At 39.3% G+C, this 22273-nt stretch overlaps 2 protein-coding genes across 5 annotated transcripts in view; one reads left to right on the forward strand and one right to left on the reverse strand.

The window, feature by feature from the left end:
- LOC122077038 overlaps positions 1 to 12714 on the forward strand; it is a 46427-nt gene extending 33713 nt beyond the window's left edge. Inside the window, exons 10-11 of the mRNA XM_042642781.1 lie at positions 10122 to 10949; positions 12211 to 12714. Of these exons, the coding sequence (XP_042498715.1) occupies positions 10122 to 10949; positions 12211 to 12303 (921 nt within the window). The 3' untranslated portion in view covers positions 12304 to 12714. The remainder of the gene's footprint in view (positions 1 to 10121; positions 10950 to 12210) is intronic.
- A 630-nt stretch (positions 12715 to 13344) lies between these two features.
- Positions 13345 to 22273, reverse strand: part of LOC122076701 (protein Mpv17) — a 14242-nt gene continuing 5313 nt past the window's right edge. The window contains exons 1-3 of one of the 4 annotated variants that reach the window (XM_042642153.1): positions 19511 to 19759; positions 15152 to 15243; positions 13345 to 13991 (exon numbers count right to left, since the gene is read on the reverse strand). In XM_042642153.1, coding sequence (XP_042498087.1) covers positions 13586 to 13991; positions 15152 to 15243; positions 19511 to 19660 — 648 coding nt within the window. In that variant the 5' untranslated portion in view covers positions 19661 to 19759 and the 3' untranslated portion in view covers positions 13345 to 13585. Of the gene's footprint in view, positions 13992 to 15151; positions 15247 to 19510; positions 19760 to 22273 lie in introns of those variants that run through there. The other 3 variants (XM_042642151.1, XM_042642154.1, XM_042642152.1) reach the window with 3 other exon arrangements.

Genomic DNA, 22273 nt, shown 5'->3' on the forward strand with positions numbered 1-22273 from the left:
AACGGGGGGTGAGCTTCCACGAAGCCCAGTGAGGGGTAACACAAGCAATCATGACAATCCAAGAAAATGCAATAGTATAAATATTCATGTCCAACCACATCAATATGAATGCAATTATATGAATACAATGACATGATCCATTTATTATCAAGCAATTCTAAGCAACAATTTCTAAGTCCAAAGGGGGTATAAGTGCTACTGCAACATAGGTGTTATCCCCAGTCATGAATGTACGTTGTCAGTCCCCAGGGATACAAGCTAGTTGCAGGTCAGGAGCGTGCCGGTTCCGGAACCACATCGTTACCCGGCAAACCCCTATTAATAACCCTCCCATAATACCACTACATCGAATCTAACATCGCATGTAGGGTATACCCGTCACCAAATCAAACATCGTGTGAGGGTCTATCACGACGCTGGCATCTGCACACCTCAGTCACCGGAAATCGTCCCCCAATCACAGACCGTTGGACGAGAGGATTAGCCAATACGTAAACCCCTATTGGCAAGGGTTGTAGCACTAGGGTGGTTATCCTAGCCCAATACATTCTAATATGTCACAACACATTTCAATCATACTCACACACACACTCACCCTGAGCATGCAGTGCTGCCGGCACCAACCGTTGGTCACCCTGCACCCCAGTCTCCACACACACACTCACACACTCACCCTGAGCATGTAGTGCCGCCGGGCACCCCAGTCACCACACACACACACACACACATTCACCCACCCTGAGCATGTAGTGCTGCCGGCACCAACTGTTGGCCACCCTGCACCCCAATCACACACACACACACATACACCCACCCTGAGCATGCAGTGCCGCCGGCACCAACCGTTGGCCACCCTACATCCCAGTCACACACACATGCACAATCATAATCCACATTCTCATGTCACATCAACACTTTACATAAGGAATAATATAATAATATGCAAAATGATATAATTCATCCACATATGCATTATGATACAAGCATTCCATAAAAGCACACAAAATCCCCTCACCTCGAGTTCTAGATGGCGGTAGATAGTTGATGGTTTCGTGTTGTGTGCTCCCGTCACTTCTCGATTCCACTCCTAGGATATATAATGTTTTTAGATTATTCGGTTATTCATAGAGGAGTGGGACACTAGGACTCATGCCCCAATAAAAGGATTAAAAGTTAGCTTTAAAATGGTTCACCAGTGGATGATCATCTGCCGGTGAGTTCACTGGTGGACAAATCTGAAAGGGATGCAAATCCTGTAATATTTTGACCGGTGGATGGTCCCTGCCTTCGCCGACTGACCGGTGAAGTTAAAATCGGGGTTTCCTTGCCCAGATCAGCCCTATAGGCCCTGTGGCCCCTGTGTATGGTGGTGGGACCGTGGGAGTGCATGTTGTTCAGTGGGGTGTCATTACCCAACTCTATTCTTTCTCTCTTCTCCTTTACATAGTTTATAGCTTAGGTTTTTGCGATTTTTAGAGTGGGTTTGTATGTGAGGCACTCACACACACCACACCTAGCTTAGGTTTAGTGTAGTTGCTGAATTTAGTTCACTATAACATCATACTATGGATTTTAAATGGGAAATTGTAGAGGGTTTGAGTAGAACACTTGTTTAGGGTTTAGTTACCCCAATTTTTAGGGTTTTGGATAAGGGTTTATAGGGATTTGTCCTTAAACCCAAGGTTGAGTGAATAACCTTGCCAAGGTAGGTTTTTTACTCTAATTTCCCCCTTCCATTATGTAGTCTTTATGGTTGGGTAGGTGGGATTTGGTTGGGTCTCCATTACTTCCAATAAAGAGTGAAATGGGAAGGGGAGAGAGAGAGAGATTTTTGTGTGTGTGTGTGGAGAGATGAGCATATGAGCTTACCTTAAGAATGGAGACCTAGCCTTCCTCCCTTGCTCTCCGATTCCTCCTTCTTCTTTCGCCCTCTCCTTGTTTCTATTTTGGTAGGAGTAGAAATGAATGGTAAGAGTCCTATTTACAGCCACTTAAGTCCCATTAAGGGCTGTTTGGAGAATTAATGGGTTTTTACCCAATACCGGGTTATTCCACTATTCGGCACTAACGGGCCCGCTTCGAGGTGTCCTTCCACATTAATCAACTCCTTAACATATTGTTCCATTAATGTGGATGGGTTTGGGGTGCACGATCGTGAGGTCTCGGGTCCCACAGCCAAATAACCCAAAATTGGCCTATGCACTCATTGTATGGTGTTCACCGGTGGATGCTCCATCCGCCGGTGATCATCAGCCGGTGAAGGCTGAACTGGTCACTTTGTATGGAGATCTCTCATCAGTCTGAGTGGGGCCTTATCCAGGGTTTCCAGTGTGTGTGAGGTTCGACTGACCTTCACCTTCGTGTCCGGAATCCCTTCCAATTATTTAAGCATGGGTAGCAGGTGCAAGTGGGGTTGCCCTTCCTTCCTCGGCAAAAGACGTATGCAACCCAACACTCACTGGTATTGGTGTCCTCCAGTGCCGCATCTGAACATTAAAGTAGGAAGTTTTAGGGTTCCGGTATAACAAATAGTGCTTATTGATGCTTATACTTGCTTGTTGCCGATATAGTTTATTGATGCTTACATGTTCAGATCTGAGTTGTGGTATGGAATGTTGGATTGAATGCTAAGTTTCAGATCTGAATTGCATTACTACCTATCTGGATATGTTCATCCTCTTGCTTGCTAGTCACTCTACTTGATTGTCATGGTTGGGACTGTACTTGCTACTACTTCTACTGTTTCTTCTGATATTGCTTCGTCTACATCGGATAATGTCAATGTCCAGATCACTTCTATCAAGCTCTAGGGGAACTTGAACTATCTTCTATAGGCTCAGTCGGTTAAGGTGTATTTGTTGGCTAAAGGCAACCTGAGCTATACCACTTCTGTGGCTCCTTTGCCTGATGATGTTAAGTATGACAATTGGATGAAGGAGAATGCCTTGATTCTGATCTGGTTGTGGAACAGTATGGAACCAGATGTAGCTGCCAATGTTATGTTCCATTCTACAACTAAGGGAGTATGGGATGATCTGAAGGAAACATACTCCCAAGAGAAGAACATGACACAGATTTATGACATATATGTGAAGCTCTTCCAGTTTCGTCAATCTAACAAATCGCTCTCTGAGTATTACAGTGCTTTTAGGGGAATGGTGGAAGAGCTTAATGTCTTCCAACCTCTAACTACTGATATTGAGAAGTTGAAGGCTCAGCGGAACGAGTTCTTCTTTTTCAAATTTTTGGCCGGTCTGAACAGTGATCTGAAGGCAGTGAAGGGCCATCTACTTGCTGGTGATATGGTTCCTACTCTGAATGATGCCTTTTCGCGACTACAGTGCATCACCTCCTCATCCAAATCTGATCAGCCTTCCAGAGATAATTCTGCATTCTTTGCTAACCATGGTCATGGGCGCCGTCGTGGAGGAGGAAGTGGTCATGGGCGCGGTCGCGGAGGCGGAGGAGGACGTGGTCCTATGGGTCAAGGTTCTAGTGGACAGTCCTCGGATCGCACAGGTCGCCAGTGTACTTATTGTGGGAAACCGAACCATACTATAGAGACGTGCTGGGCCAAGCATGGCAAGCCAGAGTGGGCAACTCAGTTAGCCAATCATGCAGTGTCCGATGATGGTATTGATATTGTATCTCCAGTGACTACTACACCTATACCTTCTTCAGGAGATTCTACTACTAGTCTATGCGATGACATCAACCACTTACTCCGGCGCTTGCACTCTTTTGAGGCTTCTTCTAGTACATCCCATGGTGCCTCCACATCCTTTGCTACCCTTGCTCATGCAGATACATCAGCCCTTCTTTCTACTACATCTACCCCCTGGATCATTGATTCAGGTGCTTCCGCTCACATAGTAAGTCATCACTTTTTCAGACCTTCTCATCTAGTACTAGTTCTACATCTGTCATTCTTGTTAATGATACATCCACCCCTGTTCTTGGACATGGTACTATTTCTCCTACTTTTTCATTGCATTTATCGTCTGTATTACATGTACCTCAATTTCTATTAAGTCTTCTTTCTCTGAGTCAATTGACTAGATCTTTCAATTGCTCAGTAACCTTCTTTCCCTCTTATTGTATTTTTCAGGATCTTCACTCGAGGAATAAGATTGGTGGAGGGTGTAAAAAGAATGGATTGTATTACCTCAACAGTGGCTGTCCTCCCACTTCTGCTGCCGCTACTGTTGTTGGGATGTCTCTCCATTCCAATGGCACTGCCGTCTAGGACACTTGGCCTTACCTAGATTACAGCTTTTATTTCCTAGTTTTCGACATGTCTCTAAATTAAAGTGTGAGGCCTGTGAGTCGGGTAAACACCATCGGGTGTCTTTTCCATCTCGATTAGTGTCTCGTAGTCCGTCGTTTTCTTTAGTTCATTCTGATGTATGGGGTCCTTGCAGAGTTAGTAATAGGGTTGGTTTTCATTATTTTGTTACATTTGTAGATGATCATTCTCGCCTCACATGGCTTTACATGTTAAAGGACAAATTTGATTTTCTATCCGTGTTTCAAAAATTCTATAATGAAATAAAAACACAGCTTGGCATTTCCATTAAGATTTTTCGTTGTGATAATGCTTTAGAATATGCTCAAAATGATATTTCTGACTTTTGTGATTCCTATGGCATGATTCATTAGACTAGTTGTGCATATATCCCACAGCAAAATGGGGTTGTTGACCGTGAGAACCGGCACCTCCTTGAGGTAGCTCGAGCTATTATGATACATATGCATGCTCCTAAGTATTTTTGGAGTGATGGGGTTTTAACTGTATGTCATTTGATTAATCGCATACCTTCTTCTATTCTGTCAAATAAGTCTCCCTTCTCTATCTTTCATCCTACTCTACCTAGTTTTCCTCTTCCTCCCTGGGTTTTTTGGTGTGTGTGTTTTGTTCACAATCTTCATAGTTCATATGCATGTGGATAAATTGTCTCCACGGGCTACTAAATGTATCTTTTTGGGCTACTCTCGTACCCAAAAAGGATACAAGTGCTATGATCCTATTGCTCACCCGAACTTTGTAAGTGCTGATGTGACCTTTTATGAAGGCACTTCCTTCTTTTCTTCACTGGTGTCTCAACCTACTGAGGAGTGGTCATCTACATCTCCTCCTCCCATTCCATCCCTTATCCTGATTCCTGATACCCATAGTACCAGTGCACCTGTTCCACCTCCTCTATAGGTTTATTGGCACAAGACGAGGTTTGGATAGTCCAGTGGCGAGGTTATTGATCCAGCTACTACACATCCTCCATCGCTACCTTCCTCTGGTGAAGCTCCTCCTTCTGTTCCCTTTGATGACTTTCTAATTGCTAGCAGGAAATGTATACGTTCTTGCACTCAGAAATCTTTGGTTGTTTACCCCATTGATAAGTTTATGTCTATCTCTCACTTTCCACCTTCTATTCATGGCCTTGCTCTATCTCTCTCCACTAACCTTGTTCCCCGTACTCATACTGAGGCTCTCCATATTCCTGGATGGAAGGGTGCCATAGATGTCGAAATGGATGCTCTCTTGAGTCGTGGTACCTAGAGTCTAGTAGATTTACCTCCTAGTAAGGACCTGGTGAAATGTCGTTGGGTATACACTGTTAAGTATCACTCTGATGGTTCTGTTGAGCGGTTGAAGGCTCGCCTGGTTGCCAAGGGATACACTCAGACTTATGGTGTTGATTACTTTGAGACTTTTTCCCCAGTTGCTAGACTTAACTCTGTTCGTGTTCTTATTTCTCTTGCTGTCAACTTTGATTGGCCTTTATTTCAGTTGGACATCAAGAATGCTTTCTTGTATGGTGATCTACAGGAGGAAGTTTATATGGAGCAATCTCCCAGGTATGTTGCTCAGGGGGAGAATAACGGTCGAGTGTGTCGCTTACACAAAGCGATCTATGGTCTCAAACAATCACCTCGGGCATGGTTTGATAAGTTCAGTGCTACCATAGTCACTTGTGGGTTTTCTCAGTGTTACTCTGATCACTCTGTGTTTGTTCGCCGCAGGGGTGACAAGTTGGTTGTGTTGGTAGTGTAAGTTGATGATATCATCCTTAATGGTAATGATGAAGCAGGAATTTCTAAAGTGAAAAATCATCTCCAGCTTCCATTTCAAACAAAGGATCTAGGCCAACTTCAGTATTTCCTTGGGATTAAGGTAATCCGAAGCAAGAAAGGAATCAATCTATCCCGAAGGAAGTATGTAGTGGACTTCCTATCTGATATTGGGATGTTCGCATCCAAACCTGTTGATATCCCTATGGATCCTCACCAAAAGTTTGGTGTTGATGATGGTGAACCACTTCAGGATATACATCAGTACAGAAGTCTAATTGGCAAGCTAATTTACTTTACTGTGACTCATCCTGATATCTCCTATGTTGTTGGGGTTCTAAGTCAGTTCATGCAGTCCCCTCAGAAGGCTCATTGGGACGCTGCTGTTCGCGTTCTTCGCTACCTAAAGAAGGCTCCTGGCAAAGGGCTAGTTTATCGTCCTAATCGGCATATGGATCTAGTTGGCTACTCTGATGCTGATTGGGCTGGTTCTGCTAGTGATTGGAGATCTACCACTGGATATTGTACCTTTGTTGGAGGTAATTTGGTCACATGGCGTAGCAAGAAACAAACCACTATTGCCCGGTCTAGTGCTGAGGCAGAATACAGAGCTATGGCTCATACTATTGCTGAGCTGATGTGGTTACGTTCGTTACTCTTGGAGTTGGGATTTCCAGTAACCAAACCTATGCAGATGCATTGTGACAACCAAGTTGCTTTGTATATTGCCAGCAATCCGGTCTTCCATGAAAGGACCAAACATATAGAGGTGGACTGTCACTTTGTTCGTGATGCCGTTCTAAAGAAGCTGATTGAGACCCCGTTTGTTTCATCAAAGAATCAGTTGGTTGATATGTTCACTAAGTCCTTATTTGCTCCTAACTTTCACAATGGTTGTAACCATAGTTGTCAAGGTGTCGCCTAGGCGACGACTAGGCGTCCAGGCGGTTTTCCTGGGGCCTAGGCGACAGCCGCCTTATTGCACTGCATGCCGCCTTATGTTTTGGCACTTATTTATGCTAAATATCATTTAAGTAAATGCTTTTTATATTCATTTACTTTAGATATTATTCATAAATAAGCAAACACCCCCCTATTTGAATCCAATAAAAATAGTTTAAAAATCAAATTCTAAAAGGATAAAAAGTCAAACACCCAGTCCAAGGAGAAAAATTGGATTTTGGTTATAGGGGCGATTTTCGACTTTTAAATGCTGGAGTTTTTCTTGATTATCAAAATTATATAAATTCTATCATGTTAAAACATTGCTAAAAACCAAAAGTCTAGTAAAATAATTTTTTGTTTTGATATCCATAAAATTATTTTCATTCAGGCGATTTTAACAGCATTCGCGCAGTTAAAAATAAGTTTGACCGGAGCATAACTTTGTCATTACAACTCAGATTTAAGTAATCTTAGACTTGTTGGAAAGCTGGTTTTATATTATAACTGATACAAAAAGTCTCATGTAAAAATAATATCATTTGACCAGTCAAACTTATTATAGAACATTTCTCAAAATTTTGATTTTTTATAACTTAATATGACTTAAATGCTAATTTTTTATGATTTAATATGGCTAAATGTTGGTTTTTAATGACTTGATGTTGCTTAATCTTGATTTTTTATGATACAAGGAATTAGGGGTGTCAACGGTCCGGGTTGGTGCGGTTTCGGTCCGGTTCCACCGGTTTCGGTGTGAGTTTGGAAGTGACCGAAACCGACCCATTAAGGATTTATCGGTTTCGGTCCGGTGTCGGCTTCGGTGCGGTTTGGGTTCGGGTTGGTACCGGTTTGGATTTATTAGGTTCATTTCGGTTTGGATCGGTTTTTTAAGCCAGTATGGAGCCATTAGGAAACAACCAAATGATGAATTGTTGAACTTCGGTTTCTTAAATCGATTTGTAACCGGGTTGTTTTGGTTTTTGGTCTAGTTTGGATTCAATTTTCCATACAAATGTACACAAAACTATTCAAATTTTGATTTTTTTAATGAATTTTGGAGTGTTTCGGTTTCTTACCGGTTTGGTTTCGGTTTCGGTCCGGGTTTTGAGCCGGTTTCGGTTTGGTTTCGGGTTCATCCGGTTTTCGGTGCGGTTCGATTTGGTTTTGGGGTTACAATACTCGAAACCGAACCGAACCAATAAGGCTTCGGTTCGGTTCGGTCCGGGTTGTTATCGGTTCGGTCCGGCCGGTTTTACCGGTTCGGTTTAGGAATTGACACCCCTACAAGGAATGTATAGCTTACTAAATAATGTTAGAAAATAGGGAAAATATAACAATTGGTCGCCTTGTTCGCCTCAAGGCGTGCGCCTTCTCGCCTAAGCGCTTATACAACCCTCCACCGCCTTGTTTCGCCTTGGCGCCGTGGCAACTATGGTTGTAACAAGCTGAGCATGGGAGATTTATATACTCCAGCTTGAGGGGGAGTGTTGATTTTAGTACTATTCCCAAACAGGGAATAGCACTATTAATAGCGCCTACGACAGGGACCATTTGGTCCTTGTTATGGTTGTTTGGGTGTTTTTTTGGTATTTTCCTTATGTAAGTGGGGGGCTTTATTGTCTTTCCTCTTGACCTAAAGTAATATATTCATAAGACAACCTGAGATTGCATTCACATTGAATGAATCTCAGGTTGCTCTACATTCTTGAGACTTCCTTTGCTTACTTCATCTTCTTCCTCTCTTCTCTTTTCTCTCTCTCTTTTCATTCTTGTTTCTGGTTTTCTGGTTTAGCTACAGCCTCTGAGATTGTAACGAAAGTGGTCAGTAGGTTGTTATCAAATTAGCAAGGTGTCAGCTTACCTAGACCTGGGTTTGAAAACCATCTTCATCTACTGACAACTAAGAACCGAGTGCCAACTAACTCGTAAATGGAAGTCTTTCAGAATCCTAATATAATCTTAGAAACTTGAATTACCAAAGCGTTAACCCAAAACTAAGAAATTTGAATTAAAGTGCTTCCTAGATAATCTTGGCCAGACAGACTACAACTCTATGGTATAAATCATTTCTATATACTTTTGAGGGAATCTGAATACAGAGATGTGAATAAATTTAACAGAGGATTTTTTGAATTTCTACTTTAACAAAACACTAGTCTTAAAATCAACAAGTCGGCACCCCCCAAAAAATAAAAATAACAAAAAAGACAGCTTAAAACTTACTGAAGTAGCAAGTGCAGCGAACTAAAATCGCTGCAGATTTTAAACTCAGTATCTCAGACGCAAGACTCCTATTCTAAATCTAATTCTTACTCCTTTGACTCAAAACTGAAAATAGAGTTGAACAGTAGAAGACAACTTTGTTCTTAGCACCGTAGTGCTTGAACTTTGAGCCAATGGGGTGCAAAACTCATGGGTATCGCATTTTTTTGGGGTGCCATACCAAAATGAATGATGACATGGGAAATCATCTGAATTGGAAACTAACTTTGCTGATGAAACAAGTTTCAAAACAGTTTAATTTACTGGCAGAAACTGTAAATTTCAAAAATATTCTCCTCTCAGCAATGCATCCATCCGAAAGCTGAGATTTGCATGTCTACTTCCTTGTACATTTTCCTAATAGAAAATTTTTAATTCCCTTATTGCTGTGAAGATCTTAATACAAAACTAATGCAAGTTATTTCAGGAGGATGAATTTTCTGGGTTTGTTTTACCTTTTTGCATGTACATTGAAAATCTGCCATCCCTCCTTCTGAGAATGTGGTTGCCAAAATGATTAGTCTTTTATGTATGCTCAAGACCCATATAGAAGGAAACATTTTTTCAGTAAAATTATTTTATTGAACATTCATAAATATTGAACAAGTTATGGGAAAGGTATCCCCCACCAGCGCCGTCATGCACCCCCTCACACTGTCTCTCTTCCCTAACACTCTGCACCCTTCCCTTATACAAACCATGTGCCACCATCTCCAACTCTTCCAATGGCTTGGCATGGGGATTCCATCCCACACCGCTGCGTGGCGGTCCCCTGCCCTTAAAATATATGTGCTTAATTATAGATTTGTTCTAGTTGTTCATGGCCCTGTTTGACAATCTTGCAGAGTTCCCTTACTGCTGCTGGTTGCTACCTTTGTGCGGCCCCGGGGTCTAAAGGCACAAAGATCCTAGTATGCAGTTCTCCTAATTCTCCTCAGCCATCAAAGATTTCATCATCTTGGATGTATTCTTGTGAAGAACAGAAGCACTGTGTACCTAGTGAAATAGATCAAATTATTGTTGATGGGAGATCATATTCAGAAAAGTTTGTCTCGGATGTGTTGTTTCTGGATGCAACTTCTTCAAAATATGTTCTAAATGAAGCCAAGAGACTCAAGATTCTTAGCGATCTCTCCCATAGAAGCATACTCTCATTGCAACAGGAGGAAATCAAGCATTTCAGGTCCAAAACTGAAGTTACGTCTGAACCTGAGATAGGGCATGAAAAGGAAAGTGCATCTCCAAGTGAACCACTTGAATCTGGGAATTTTTGTCACTTTATGAACAGATTCTTGGTCACATGGAAACTATGTCGAACAAGTACAAAGGACATATCTTGTGTGGAGAACATTTGTTCCCAGTGGGACTCCGAATGCCGAAGTCATGATTGTGTGGTGGGTCATGACACAGGAGCTAGGGTCCGCTATATGATTGATGCTGATTGGTTATATCTATCTAAACTATCAAAATGTCAAATAACAGAAGAATGTCGACAGCAGAAAATTTCCCCAGCCAGTGAGAAGGATCAAGTAACAGAAAGGACAAAGTTTTGTTCAGAATATATGAGGATATCAGCTCAAAAAGCTCTCAAGTCATTGAAGTCTATCCCAGTATCTGCAAGAAGAAGCCTACCCGTCCTGATCAATCCTCAGGGCCTCTTACTGAGCATTCCGGTATGTTAAACTCCTTGCTTGTCCTTTTCTGTATCTACATCTCTTTAATTCCCTCCCTTCCTGGACAAATCCTCATTAAATTAGCTAGCTATCTACTGCATCACCTTTCCAAGAAGGTGCAGACAATCTAAACTTTCCAAATCAAAGTCTAACCTGAACCCAAACCGCAGCATGGTTGGAACATATTTGGCTGAATATATCGAGACTTTTTGCTGGTACATCTCAGCATGCTTCCTTCTATATTTCTACAGAATTTTATTTTTCCGACTGATCATAGTTAGTACTAGATTCTGGAACCAACCTGGATGACTGGATATGTAGGCTGTCTTCCCCTTCCCTCCTCCCCACCCCCAGGAAAAAAAATGATGAAACCTGGGCTAAATTCTCACTACTGGTGGATAAATGCAATCAAAGCATAGTTGAACGGTATGAAGCTTCATTTAGTTGTATACAGCCTTTCGTGGGAATTATGTTATCAAGCTATAACTTGAAAGATGTTGTCAGGCTTTGATTCCTCTATTATTTTCATTCAGTTAATTTGCAGCCTTCAGAACCAAATTCAATCATATAATTTATTTGTGTTTTCCCTTCTTGTCACGACAGTCCATTTATTTTCAACCGTTTCTCCAAAATCTTGACTTTTTAATGGAATCTAAGACTTCCACATGTTCGACTCTGTTAGGGCTGAGACTTGACATGTGAGCCGAGGACTTTGGCCCCCTACCTGTCAGAAAATTTTGGGCCACGTCTTATCTGCCACATGGCAGATATTAGGACCATTCATGAAACCTTCCTATGTGGGCTACGCAGGAAACCAAGACTTCAATATTAAAATCCTGCTTAATAGGCCACATTACACAACTAGAATTCTCAAAAGGATGCTTTGCTATTTAATCCTCCCTTGGTCCTTAATTTAGTGCTGCACTCACTCCTGTAATTTTTAGTTAACCTGTCTTTTTTGGGAATAATGAGCTATCAGGGCTGGAGCTTCTGATTTCTCTTTGGGTCCATTTAACATGACAATAAATTCAATTTCCGTAATTTCATAGTCCCTTTCTATCATGATTTCAAAATTTATCTTCTGCCCATCAATCCAGCAGGTATATGAAGGTTTTGTCAATAAACAAGGCTTGAAGAGGCTCCTTGCATTTCAATGTTAATTTTCTCAAGTTTCATATATGTATACACCTTTTTCTTGGTATTGTGCTTCAAGGCTGAAAATCTGTTACATTTCTGACAAATCCATTATCTTTCCTTTCAGAGCATCTGTTTCAAGCATTGCCCTAATTTGAGAGCTTCTGCCATGTTTAAACCAAGAGTACCCTTAGGAGGAGGCCATAGTTCATTTATCTAATGTCTCAGGTCAGAAAGTAATGCTCAGCAAGTTCTGCAGCCACGGAAACGACTTGGGGTTAGCTGTCGACCAACAGTACCCCTCGGACGACACCATAGTTCATTTATTAATGTCTTAGGTCAGAAAGTAATTCTCAGCAAGTTCAGTAGACATGGAAACGACTTGGGTTAGCTGTGGTTGTATTCATTTAGTTTTCTGTAGATAATTGATAAAAACTAATTCCTGAGTTCTAACCATTTACACCGGAGAGTTTTATTTAAGGGAATCATCAGAGTTATACGGGCCATATATGACAATGGCATATGCTAGCTAGGCTTATTCATCGACATGATAAAGAAATATGACCATATCTGTATTATTCCTCTTGAATTATAGAATCATGATTTACCAGGACAGTGGAACTTTTCATCATATTTGAACTGTTGAAACACATTCCATGCAATTTGTTCTGGATGGTGTACAATGAAGTGGAGAAATCTATTGAACTTGACCTGGAACCATGTGCTCTTTAGAAGGAAACTGGATGATAATGAACCAGTAAGATCGTCCCAGAACTTCTGAAACGAAAACAATACCATCTTAGTTGCACCTATTGCCTAGTGACAGCTTTACAAATTCTTGTTTTGAATCTGGAAAAAATAGTTCTTAATAAAATGAAAAAACTTGGACCAAATTTCCCTACATATTCCCATTCACCACGGGTGATCAGCCAATCAGGGCCACGGGAAAGGGGGGAGGGGTGACAGGGTTTCTGGACCCTTGGATCACACGGTGAACCTCACCACACGGTTGAGCGAAACTAGTTTATCGCTGCATTTGCATGGCCCTTAACCTGGTTGTAATATATTGTTTTCTTCTAATAAATATCTCATGTTAAAAAACAAGTAAATAAAGTGAACACTATTTCACACCACATGCTGCAAGCCTGCAACTTCAATGTGTATCTCTCTTCATGTTTGACTTCTGGTGCTCGAGTCACCGAAACATGAAGGCTTTCATTATCACGCAACTTTTATTTGCCTCAGAAATATACGGACTCACTTGGCACAAGTAAGTTGAACAGATTGCAATATTTTGGTCCTGTCTGATGCAATAGCATTACAATACGTAAAGCTTGAAATTAGTTTACATCATTTCCCCAAAACCCAACCTTAAAAAACACATGATGCCATTTCAGGGTGCAATGAAATTCTTTCGACTTTACAAGACCATTTAGGCACACATTTTTTCCATTACGATCATCGATCTTGAGAAAGATATAAGAGAACATCAAAAGACATCATCAGCCCTGGCCTTCTTGCTCTTCCAAGGCTAGAAATGATGTTATCCACTGCTTCCAAGGAGCATCCTGTTGCTGTTCGAGCCATGATAAAAACGCGCTGTCTAATAAACAGAAGACATTCACATAGAGAAGTTGATATCGCACAGGAACAAATCGAAAATTAGCAACCTGAACTAGTGGCCAGATACCACCCTCCAAAATCAAGGCTGGGAGGAAATCCCTCTTCACATCTTCCTTCACTTGATCAATACTCTTGCCCATGGAAAGCCCCATATATGAAAAAAACACAAACAGATCAAGAGGCCCAAAGATTATACCATCCATTGCAACTTTAGTAGCAACAAACCGCATTGAATTAGGTTGTAGATGAAGACGCAACCTTATGAATCGGTCTAAGCCCTCATACCTACACCAAAAGGAAAAGCAATGAGAAGTGACAACAGTTTCACTATTTTTACCACCTTCCCCCCTCTTGCACGCAAGTTTGATCTCAATGAATAATTCTACCGAGCCAAAGAATAAATCTTAAAATGACAGTTCTTATTCCATCTTTTAAAACTATGCAATGTTTATTGTGTTTGCCACCTGTTAAACTAATAAAATCATCATAAAGAATTCTAATATTATCTCTGCATGAGGGCATTAAGCCAGGTTGTCTGCTTGTCTTGAACTCTAATCCATCTGTAGTATCATGCAACACAACATGAACTGATAAAAAAAATGTGTAAAAGCTGCACTAAATCAAAATAATGAAAACTGACTTTCATTTTCATACTTGTAAGTTTTTTTTTCTCCTTGTGCTCCTATTTGTGATTGTCTGGCTTGTGATCTTGAGTTTTCATCTTTCTTCTTTTTCCGTTAGCTATTGTTTCAGACAAATAAGGAACAAAAGTTTTGGCAGCAAGTATATACATGAAGGTTTTGTGGGAAAAAAAAAAAAAACGCAAGTCTTTTAAAATATTTCATCCCTTTTATTATATCAAGTATCCCTTCTCCATTCATTTCGTGATAGTTCATCCTTTATTTTTAATTAATCTGGTCCCAAAAGAAGCAGAATTTAAAGAAAATAGGACAACTGATTCAAGCATGAGACCTGCCAAACTAACAATGTTAACTCCAAATAAATCATGGTCAGCTACCATCATCTTAAACCTTCAGACATATAACTTTTACATCCAATTTATACAGCTATTTCCTTTTCAATTGTTTAGTTTTAACTTTTAATGTCTTAATAATCTGGATAGAAATTAAGTTGGATTAGGATAAGCCGTGATCATTGATTATTTGATATTATTTCCAGTAGCTGCTTTGAAGGGGACGCTCAAAGGCATCTCGGATAGATCTGTAAATAAACTGGTTATAGTCACCCTAAGTCCTGATTAATCCCCCCTCCCCCATTTTTCTGGGGCAGTAACAATGAATAGCAGGGAATAAATCATAGGATCAGAATTGTAAAAAATAAATTCTGAGTAGGGAATTGACCATTCTACTCAAAATGGTCATTTTCTGACAGTAATCTCTAAGGGGGTGGGGGATTTTTAATAGCAGAAAGGGAGAAAGACTAACCAGAAATGACCTACTGGTCCAACAAATCCAAATCCAAACATGCTTGTGATGGCCACTCTTTTCCAGTTTATCCTAAACTCCTCATCTGCATCCTTCTGCACAAAGACATATGTCACTACATGAAAACAAAAGAAAACAGTGTGACTCAAATTATTATCAGATTACATAAAAAAAGAGATAAACCAAAATTCAGCGCATACCACAATGCATATTTAGGATTTTGACAATTATTTAGAGATTGAACCCAACTGGGAAACAAGGAAACCAATCTCCTATGTTACTAATCCCTAAAGGAAACCAATCTCCTATTTCCTATCTAAAATCCCATGTAAAAACATAGGTAAAATATACAAAATAATCCAAATCACTTGGCCTGGTTTGGGTAAAATTGGTTCAATGATGAACCATACAATCTTCTCTTTCTGTCAAAGAATAAGCTTCACATGATGTACATCCTGTTTCAGCCCATAATAAAACTCAAGCAGTTCACAGATGTTAGGAATGCAGTATTTAAGTCGTGGAGCTCTCTTTGAAGAACTACAGTGGAATTACAAACTTGATGTGCTTGTATCCATGTCATGATTTACACCCTCATGTTCTTTGCAAGGGGATCGAACAGGTAGGGCTGTATCCATGCCATAAACCACAATCTTCTTGTCTTCCTTTGTCTTTACTTGCGGTTCTACTTGTGTCTGAATTGCCAGTGTTGCCTCTTTTGGCTTCAACCATACTTCGCCAATCAGTCCTTGAATAACGAATGTCTAACGCATGTGATGCAGATGTAGGGTGCACAAAAATTTTTCACGATCAATAATGCCCCTTCGTGCTTCTATGTGCTCCACCCACTTTAATGATACATTTGGAAGACTTAAATATCTCACAATAGGCACCATCACAATATTGAGAAATTGAAAATTCAACTAAACATCATCTTCAGATTTAATGATCTCTAATAATATCTCCAACATAGACCGTAAGATGAAATTTTTTTTATTGCTCTTCCTCTATGAATAAAATAGAAGTTTTTCTGTTGGGTAAACGAACTCTAGTCTTGAAAACGTAGGCTTCCATGGCCAAGTCTGGCTTTAATACCAATTGATCCAATCTTGGATCGTAAACTCTGCTTTGGGATCACCATGGGCTCATCCAAGCAATAAATGGTTCAACAATAAAAGGTATTGGCAGTTATGTAATTATCTTGAAATTCATAAGCAATCAAGTGAAGAAAACTAGAGTTTATGACATAACTGGAAGCAACTACTTAAAAGGGTGGTATTCCTGGGAACTAATGAAGGGATGAGGAAGGAATGTAACAAAATAGGAAGACATGGGCTTTTGTGCAACTATAAAATCTGCCTTTAATTAAATAAAAAATAAAAAAGAAGGAAAGACCTTCTACACAACTCCTCAACCCTATGCACGGAGATCAGAATCAGGAGGAGATCTATTGAACTCTCCTTCCAAGCATCTAAATTAATTGAAATTTTACGAGAAGGTTCACATCTACAGACCCTTTGATTACGACCCACAAGATCCCCTGAAAAGTTATCTCATCAATGCCTTGCTGAAACCAGGGGAAGTGGTAACAGCAGAGCAGTTCTTGATTTCAGCTGGTTTCCTCTCAACAGAGCAGCTAATAGCAAGGCATAATCTAGGGTTGAAGTCGCTCAAGTCAAAGATACTCACACCCAGAGTATTAGAGAGAAAGCGAGAGGGAAGAGAGAGGTCGATGGGGTTTCAGAAACCTTCTCAAACCAGCAAGCACCGCAGATACAGAGAATTGGGGGAAAGAAACAATACAATGGACAAGAAAGAAGAAAGGAACCTGGGATTAAGAAGGGAGATAGGGAGGTATTGACCAACGTAGTTACACACAACTCACAGTCACAGCCCATAAGGTAAACTTCAAACCATAAGTCATTATTCAACTCTAATCTCCATCGTTGGGAGGCATGCATATTGAAATATAAAAGTCCCCCAATTACATTCTAAAAAAGAGAGAGAACTCAATTGGGAAAATAACAGTAAAACAAGAAACCAATCTCCTACTATACCAATCCTATCTAAAACTCCCATATAAAAAAGTAACTATAAATTAGAAAATAATTCCAATTGCATGGCTTAGTTAGGTAAAATTGGTTCAATGATGAACCATACCCTTTCCTTTTCTCTGTCCATCTATGATCTACATCACTTATCATATTTATGTGAAGACATTTCAACATGGAAAAATACCTAAATTTCTATAGTTGTATCGCATGTGTCCAAAAGTATGATAGTCACTATTCAAACCTACCTGCTTCACCCACCAAAATACAACAAACAAGGTTTCCCAATAGATGGTTCTGCTCAGGGTCTGCAGATGGATGAAGCAGAGAGTGCAAAGCCTGCATGAGGCAATCTTGAGGAAAGAGCCCACAAGTGAGTCCACCATTAGGATATGAGAATAACTTGTAAGCTGCCACCAGTCAACACAAGACTGTACAATTCAGATATCCCTACTATAAGTCAATTGACTTCATTCCCATGGAACTTCCAAAGTTAGAGGAAAGCCAATATACTGATCACAAACACTTGCTCTGTTAGTGAGATACATAGGCAGGGTATCAGACATTGCAAACCTTGATTGCTCAATAGAAATAGAAAAGATGAGTCATCCAGTAATGAAGAAATAGACCTCATCAGGTTTAGAAGGAAGAATAAGAAGCTAGAATTCCATCGGATGGACATTCATCATATGGAGATTTTTTGGAGAAACAACAATGAGAAGAAATTGGGAATCTAACCCCTTCACAAGAATCAATTTATGAAACAGTCCACAACATAATCTTAGTCTTGATCTCCTCAAAACTGATCAACTTCAAGTATTACTTGGGTCAACATTTCATGCTGATTTTATTCATCCCCCCAAAAAAAAAATTCAGGCTGAGAGATGCACTATGTTAAAGCTCAATTAGCATATACATTGATAAGAAAACATCTTAAAAGCACTGGATTTTCTTAGCAAATATGTCAATGCTACATATCATTCTCATTTCTTCTCTTCAAGTGAAATAGTATGTATCCAACTCAATAAACTCAAATGCAATTGGGAATAGGTTTCAACTGAGATTCAACATGTTCTACAGTGCTGAAGGAATGACCTAAGCTCCAAATCATGGAGAGAACCTCTTAAAAAAGGCTACGAATTCAGTAAAGAACAGTTCTCTTGAGGTTTGACAAGGAATCAACCCTGATCTCCAACAGGAAACTGCAGGTTAATGTAACCAAAATCAAAGTAGGAGAGAATGAATTCAGACTTCCAAGAACTTCATGTCTGTCTGAAATTCTAGAAATAAAGGATCAAGAAACCTCTAGCTAGTTTACCAATAAAAAACCAATGATAACATTCCCAGAGATAGAATAGAAAGCAATAATCCACACAACAACATAAGATGGGGGAAGTGGAAAACACCAAACATCCCAGCCTGCCCATCAGCATGACAACACGTCAAATGAAATACCAGCAGAAGCTCTTTGGTTGCAAGGGAAATTAAGGGGAAGGGAAGCGAAAATTTTCAAACCTATAAAAGACACTTTATAATGATTACCTGACAGGATTGGATAAAGTAGTTACATTTTTCACCATATTTAGTAATGATAATTCTTAGATGCAATTTTTATTTTACAATTTCAAATCCAAGTTATATATACTATTCATATACTCAGATATGAGCACCAGTATTAGAGTTCCCTCGTACGTTTGGAATTCTAGTAATTTCTTGTGAATCTGCAGCTTGTGCTATTGTACCAATAAAGATATGGGTGCAACATTTTTCGGTCATGTGTACTTTCTAATTCACTCTTGACTCTGTCTGGTTGCAAGTGAAATCAAAAGTAAGGGGAGTGAAATTTTCAAACCTAAAAAAAGCATTATTTGTAATCATTATCCCACATGATTATGTCACTAACTCCAAATCATTCCATATTTAGTTATTAATTTCAGTTTACTTTTCATCCAATCCAAGAAGGAGGAAGTGGTAGCTGATCACTTCCCCTTGGGACGGTTAGGTTTCAAGAGAAGGGAACATGGAAAGTATCTTTTGCTATACCAAGCTCTTCCAAAAAGCCGTAGGGCTAGGGGTTCAAGTAGATGTTCGGGCACTGCCGAGAGGAGGGCGATCAGTCTACAATTAGTACATTCCAAAAACAGCCATGCCTCTAATATAAGACCCAAAGCAAGATATCAACAAACTATAGCTAAAAAAACAACAAATACCCATCGTGTAGAACAGTGAATCAAAACCAATTGCCGAAACAAAATCCATAAGTAAAATCAGAACAGTTTAGGCCCTTACGGTTCAATTAATGGCTACTCACAGATTTCAGACGATATTTCTTCATTGTCGAATGGGTAATGGTCTGGGCGGCAACATCTCCAACACCCCAGAGAAAGCCGGAGCTGATGATCTGGGTCTTAACCGGATGAACAGTCAAACATTTCTGATACCATTTCCACAACCTCAACATCACATATAGATGTTTCTGATCGGAGAGAAATGAGGTAAAACGAAGACGCGAAGTGGGTTAGAGGGAGAGAAAGAGAGAGAGAGCTTATATAGCGTTTAGACGCTGGGCTTGAGTACGTACGCCCTTTTTTTTAGGACAACCTTGACACGACGGCTGAGGCTCGTTCTCTCTCTCTCTTTCTCTCTCTCTCTCTCTGTGTGACTCGTTTGCTACACGGCTGTGTAGACATTGAAGTGCCGTAATCTCAAGGATACACTATCTTACACGTGGCACTAAATATTTCAAGTTCCAGCACGTATTGATACCCACCAGAGCACCAAAGGGGCATAATTTTTTGATTTCATAGGGTTGGAGGGAGAAAAAGTCAAACTCAGAATTGCACATTTCTTGAGGCGAAGGTCTCTTGTCAACTCAGTTATCCCTTTGGGTTATTATTTTTTTCTAAATTTTTGACTCATAAACCTAGGGATGTCAATTGATTGGGCCGGGCAGATCTCTATTGGGTCTAGTCGGGCCTATTCCTCGGACCAAGACCTACCTAATTAAGGAATAAGTCGGTCTTGGTCGGTGTTGTGTCGGGCTTAAACGGGTTTTGAGCTTTAATCGGGTTTTTCCTAATCGAACTATTATCGGGCCTTAAACAGGGGTAATGTATCAATAAAGCCTTAAACGGGCCTTAAACAGTCATTACTTTTCTTAGATTTAAGATACTTTAATTTATTTTGTTAAATCCTTAACAATTTTGAAAAGATATTACACTTAATTATAGTAAAAAATTGATAAAATATCAATATATACCTTATTCTATCCCAAAAAAATCAAAATACCAATATAAATGGTCGGACTAAATGTGTCGATCCAAGTCGGGCTTGTAAATAGACTGGGCCAGTCAGGAGGCACATTAGGCTTACCCCTTGCACCATGTACTACCTATTTATAAATGGGCCAGACTTAGGCCCGACAAATTTAATAATCGGGTCGGTCTAAGTCGGGCAATAAATGTATCAAGCTCGGTTGGGCCTATCAATGCGGGCCCGGAATTGACACCCCCACAGTAAACCATTGTTCAAGTAAGCAAAATTGACAGCGAGTCTTCATGGATTTCAATTTAGATTCAGTTGAAATCAGTCAAGAATCAGCTAAAACCCTAGAAATCAAATATAAATCAGCTTAAACCAAAAAATCAAGTACATATCAACCGATTCGAAAAGAATTGGTTCAGAATCCATGGAGACAGCTCATCTACAGGTGGATGAATTTCCCTCATAATCTTAGGTCATTAAGGAATAAATATATATTTATATTGAATAATAACTAGATTCCCCTAATTACATGCATTCATTTTATTAAGCACCATTACTTTGCATGTAACACCCATTACATTTAAAATAAAATAAAAAATTGTCACCCAGATGGGAAAAAATTGCCTTTAAAAATAAAATAACAACACCAATCTTCTCTTAAAAAGTCTTTCATATTTTTTTCTCATAACTTACTTCACAAGTAATTCAATCACATATTAGAAATGGGAGAAAAAATTTGTTCGGTCATGTATGGCCTTTGCACCCAAACACGGATACACAAATTTATTGCATCACCCCTATAAAATAAAAAATCTTGTATGTTGATGCCCTTGTGTGCGTTCTCATTGGCCTTTTCATGGAAAAAAGTATCGATTGACGTCCTATGCAAAATGAAGTGATTTTTTTTTTTTTAATTTATAGTAAGTTGTATTTACCATGATGATGACCATGCAGGTTGAAGTCTACTTTTAACCCCTATTTACAAGGTTTCTAAGGGTCATATTTTTCTAAGGGTGTCAATTTGAAATCCAAATCGAAATCTGTCCAAAAAAAAAAAAAATCACATATAAGAAAATTAACTTTCTACTCTGTACTCCCTTATTTGACAAAGGGTGTGAATTTGAAACCAAAAATTGAGACTTACTAAAAAAATCATATTAGAAATTTAACTTCTACATTTAACTCCTTATTTGACAAGGTTCCTATGTCACATTTGACTAATGGTGTGAATTTGAAATAAAAATATCGAAACTTACCAAAAAAAATCACACATCAGAAATTTAATATTTATTTATTTTCCCTATTTGACAAGGTTCCTAAGTGACACATTTGACTAAGGGTGTCAATTTATAACCCAAAACAAAACTGAAACCTACCCACAAAAAACTCATATGTTAGAAAATTGACTTTTGCTTTTTACCCTTCACTTGACTAAAGATCACATTCAACTAAGGGTATCAATTTGAAACTGAAATTTTAACCTATCAAAAAAATGACATTACAAAATTTACTTTTACATTTTACCCCTTATTTGACCAAGTTCCTAAGGTTCACATATGAATTTTTTGACATGAACATAACCAAACAATCAATGACATCATTCTTTGTGAGATTAATAAAACCCTATTAACTATTAAATAAGTGCGTCCATAATTCATTTTCTCGCCCCAAGTGATTTGGAATGTTATTACAGTAGGTCATAATCTTTCCACTTCTGCTAGACAAACAAGAACCTAAAGTGTTGTAACAAATATTGTTTCTATGTTTCATTTTTATTAATATTGTAGTTTTCTTAAAAAAAAAAAAAAAA

The sequence above is a fragment of the Macadamia integrifolia genome, chromosome 4 (assembly GCF_013358625.1).
Source record: "Macadamia integrifolia cultivar HAES 741 chromosome 4, SCU_Mint_v3, whole genome shotgun sequence".
NCBI lineage: Eukaryota > Viridiplantae > Streptophyta > Magnoliopsida > Proteales > Proteaceae > Macadamia > Macadamia integrifolia.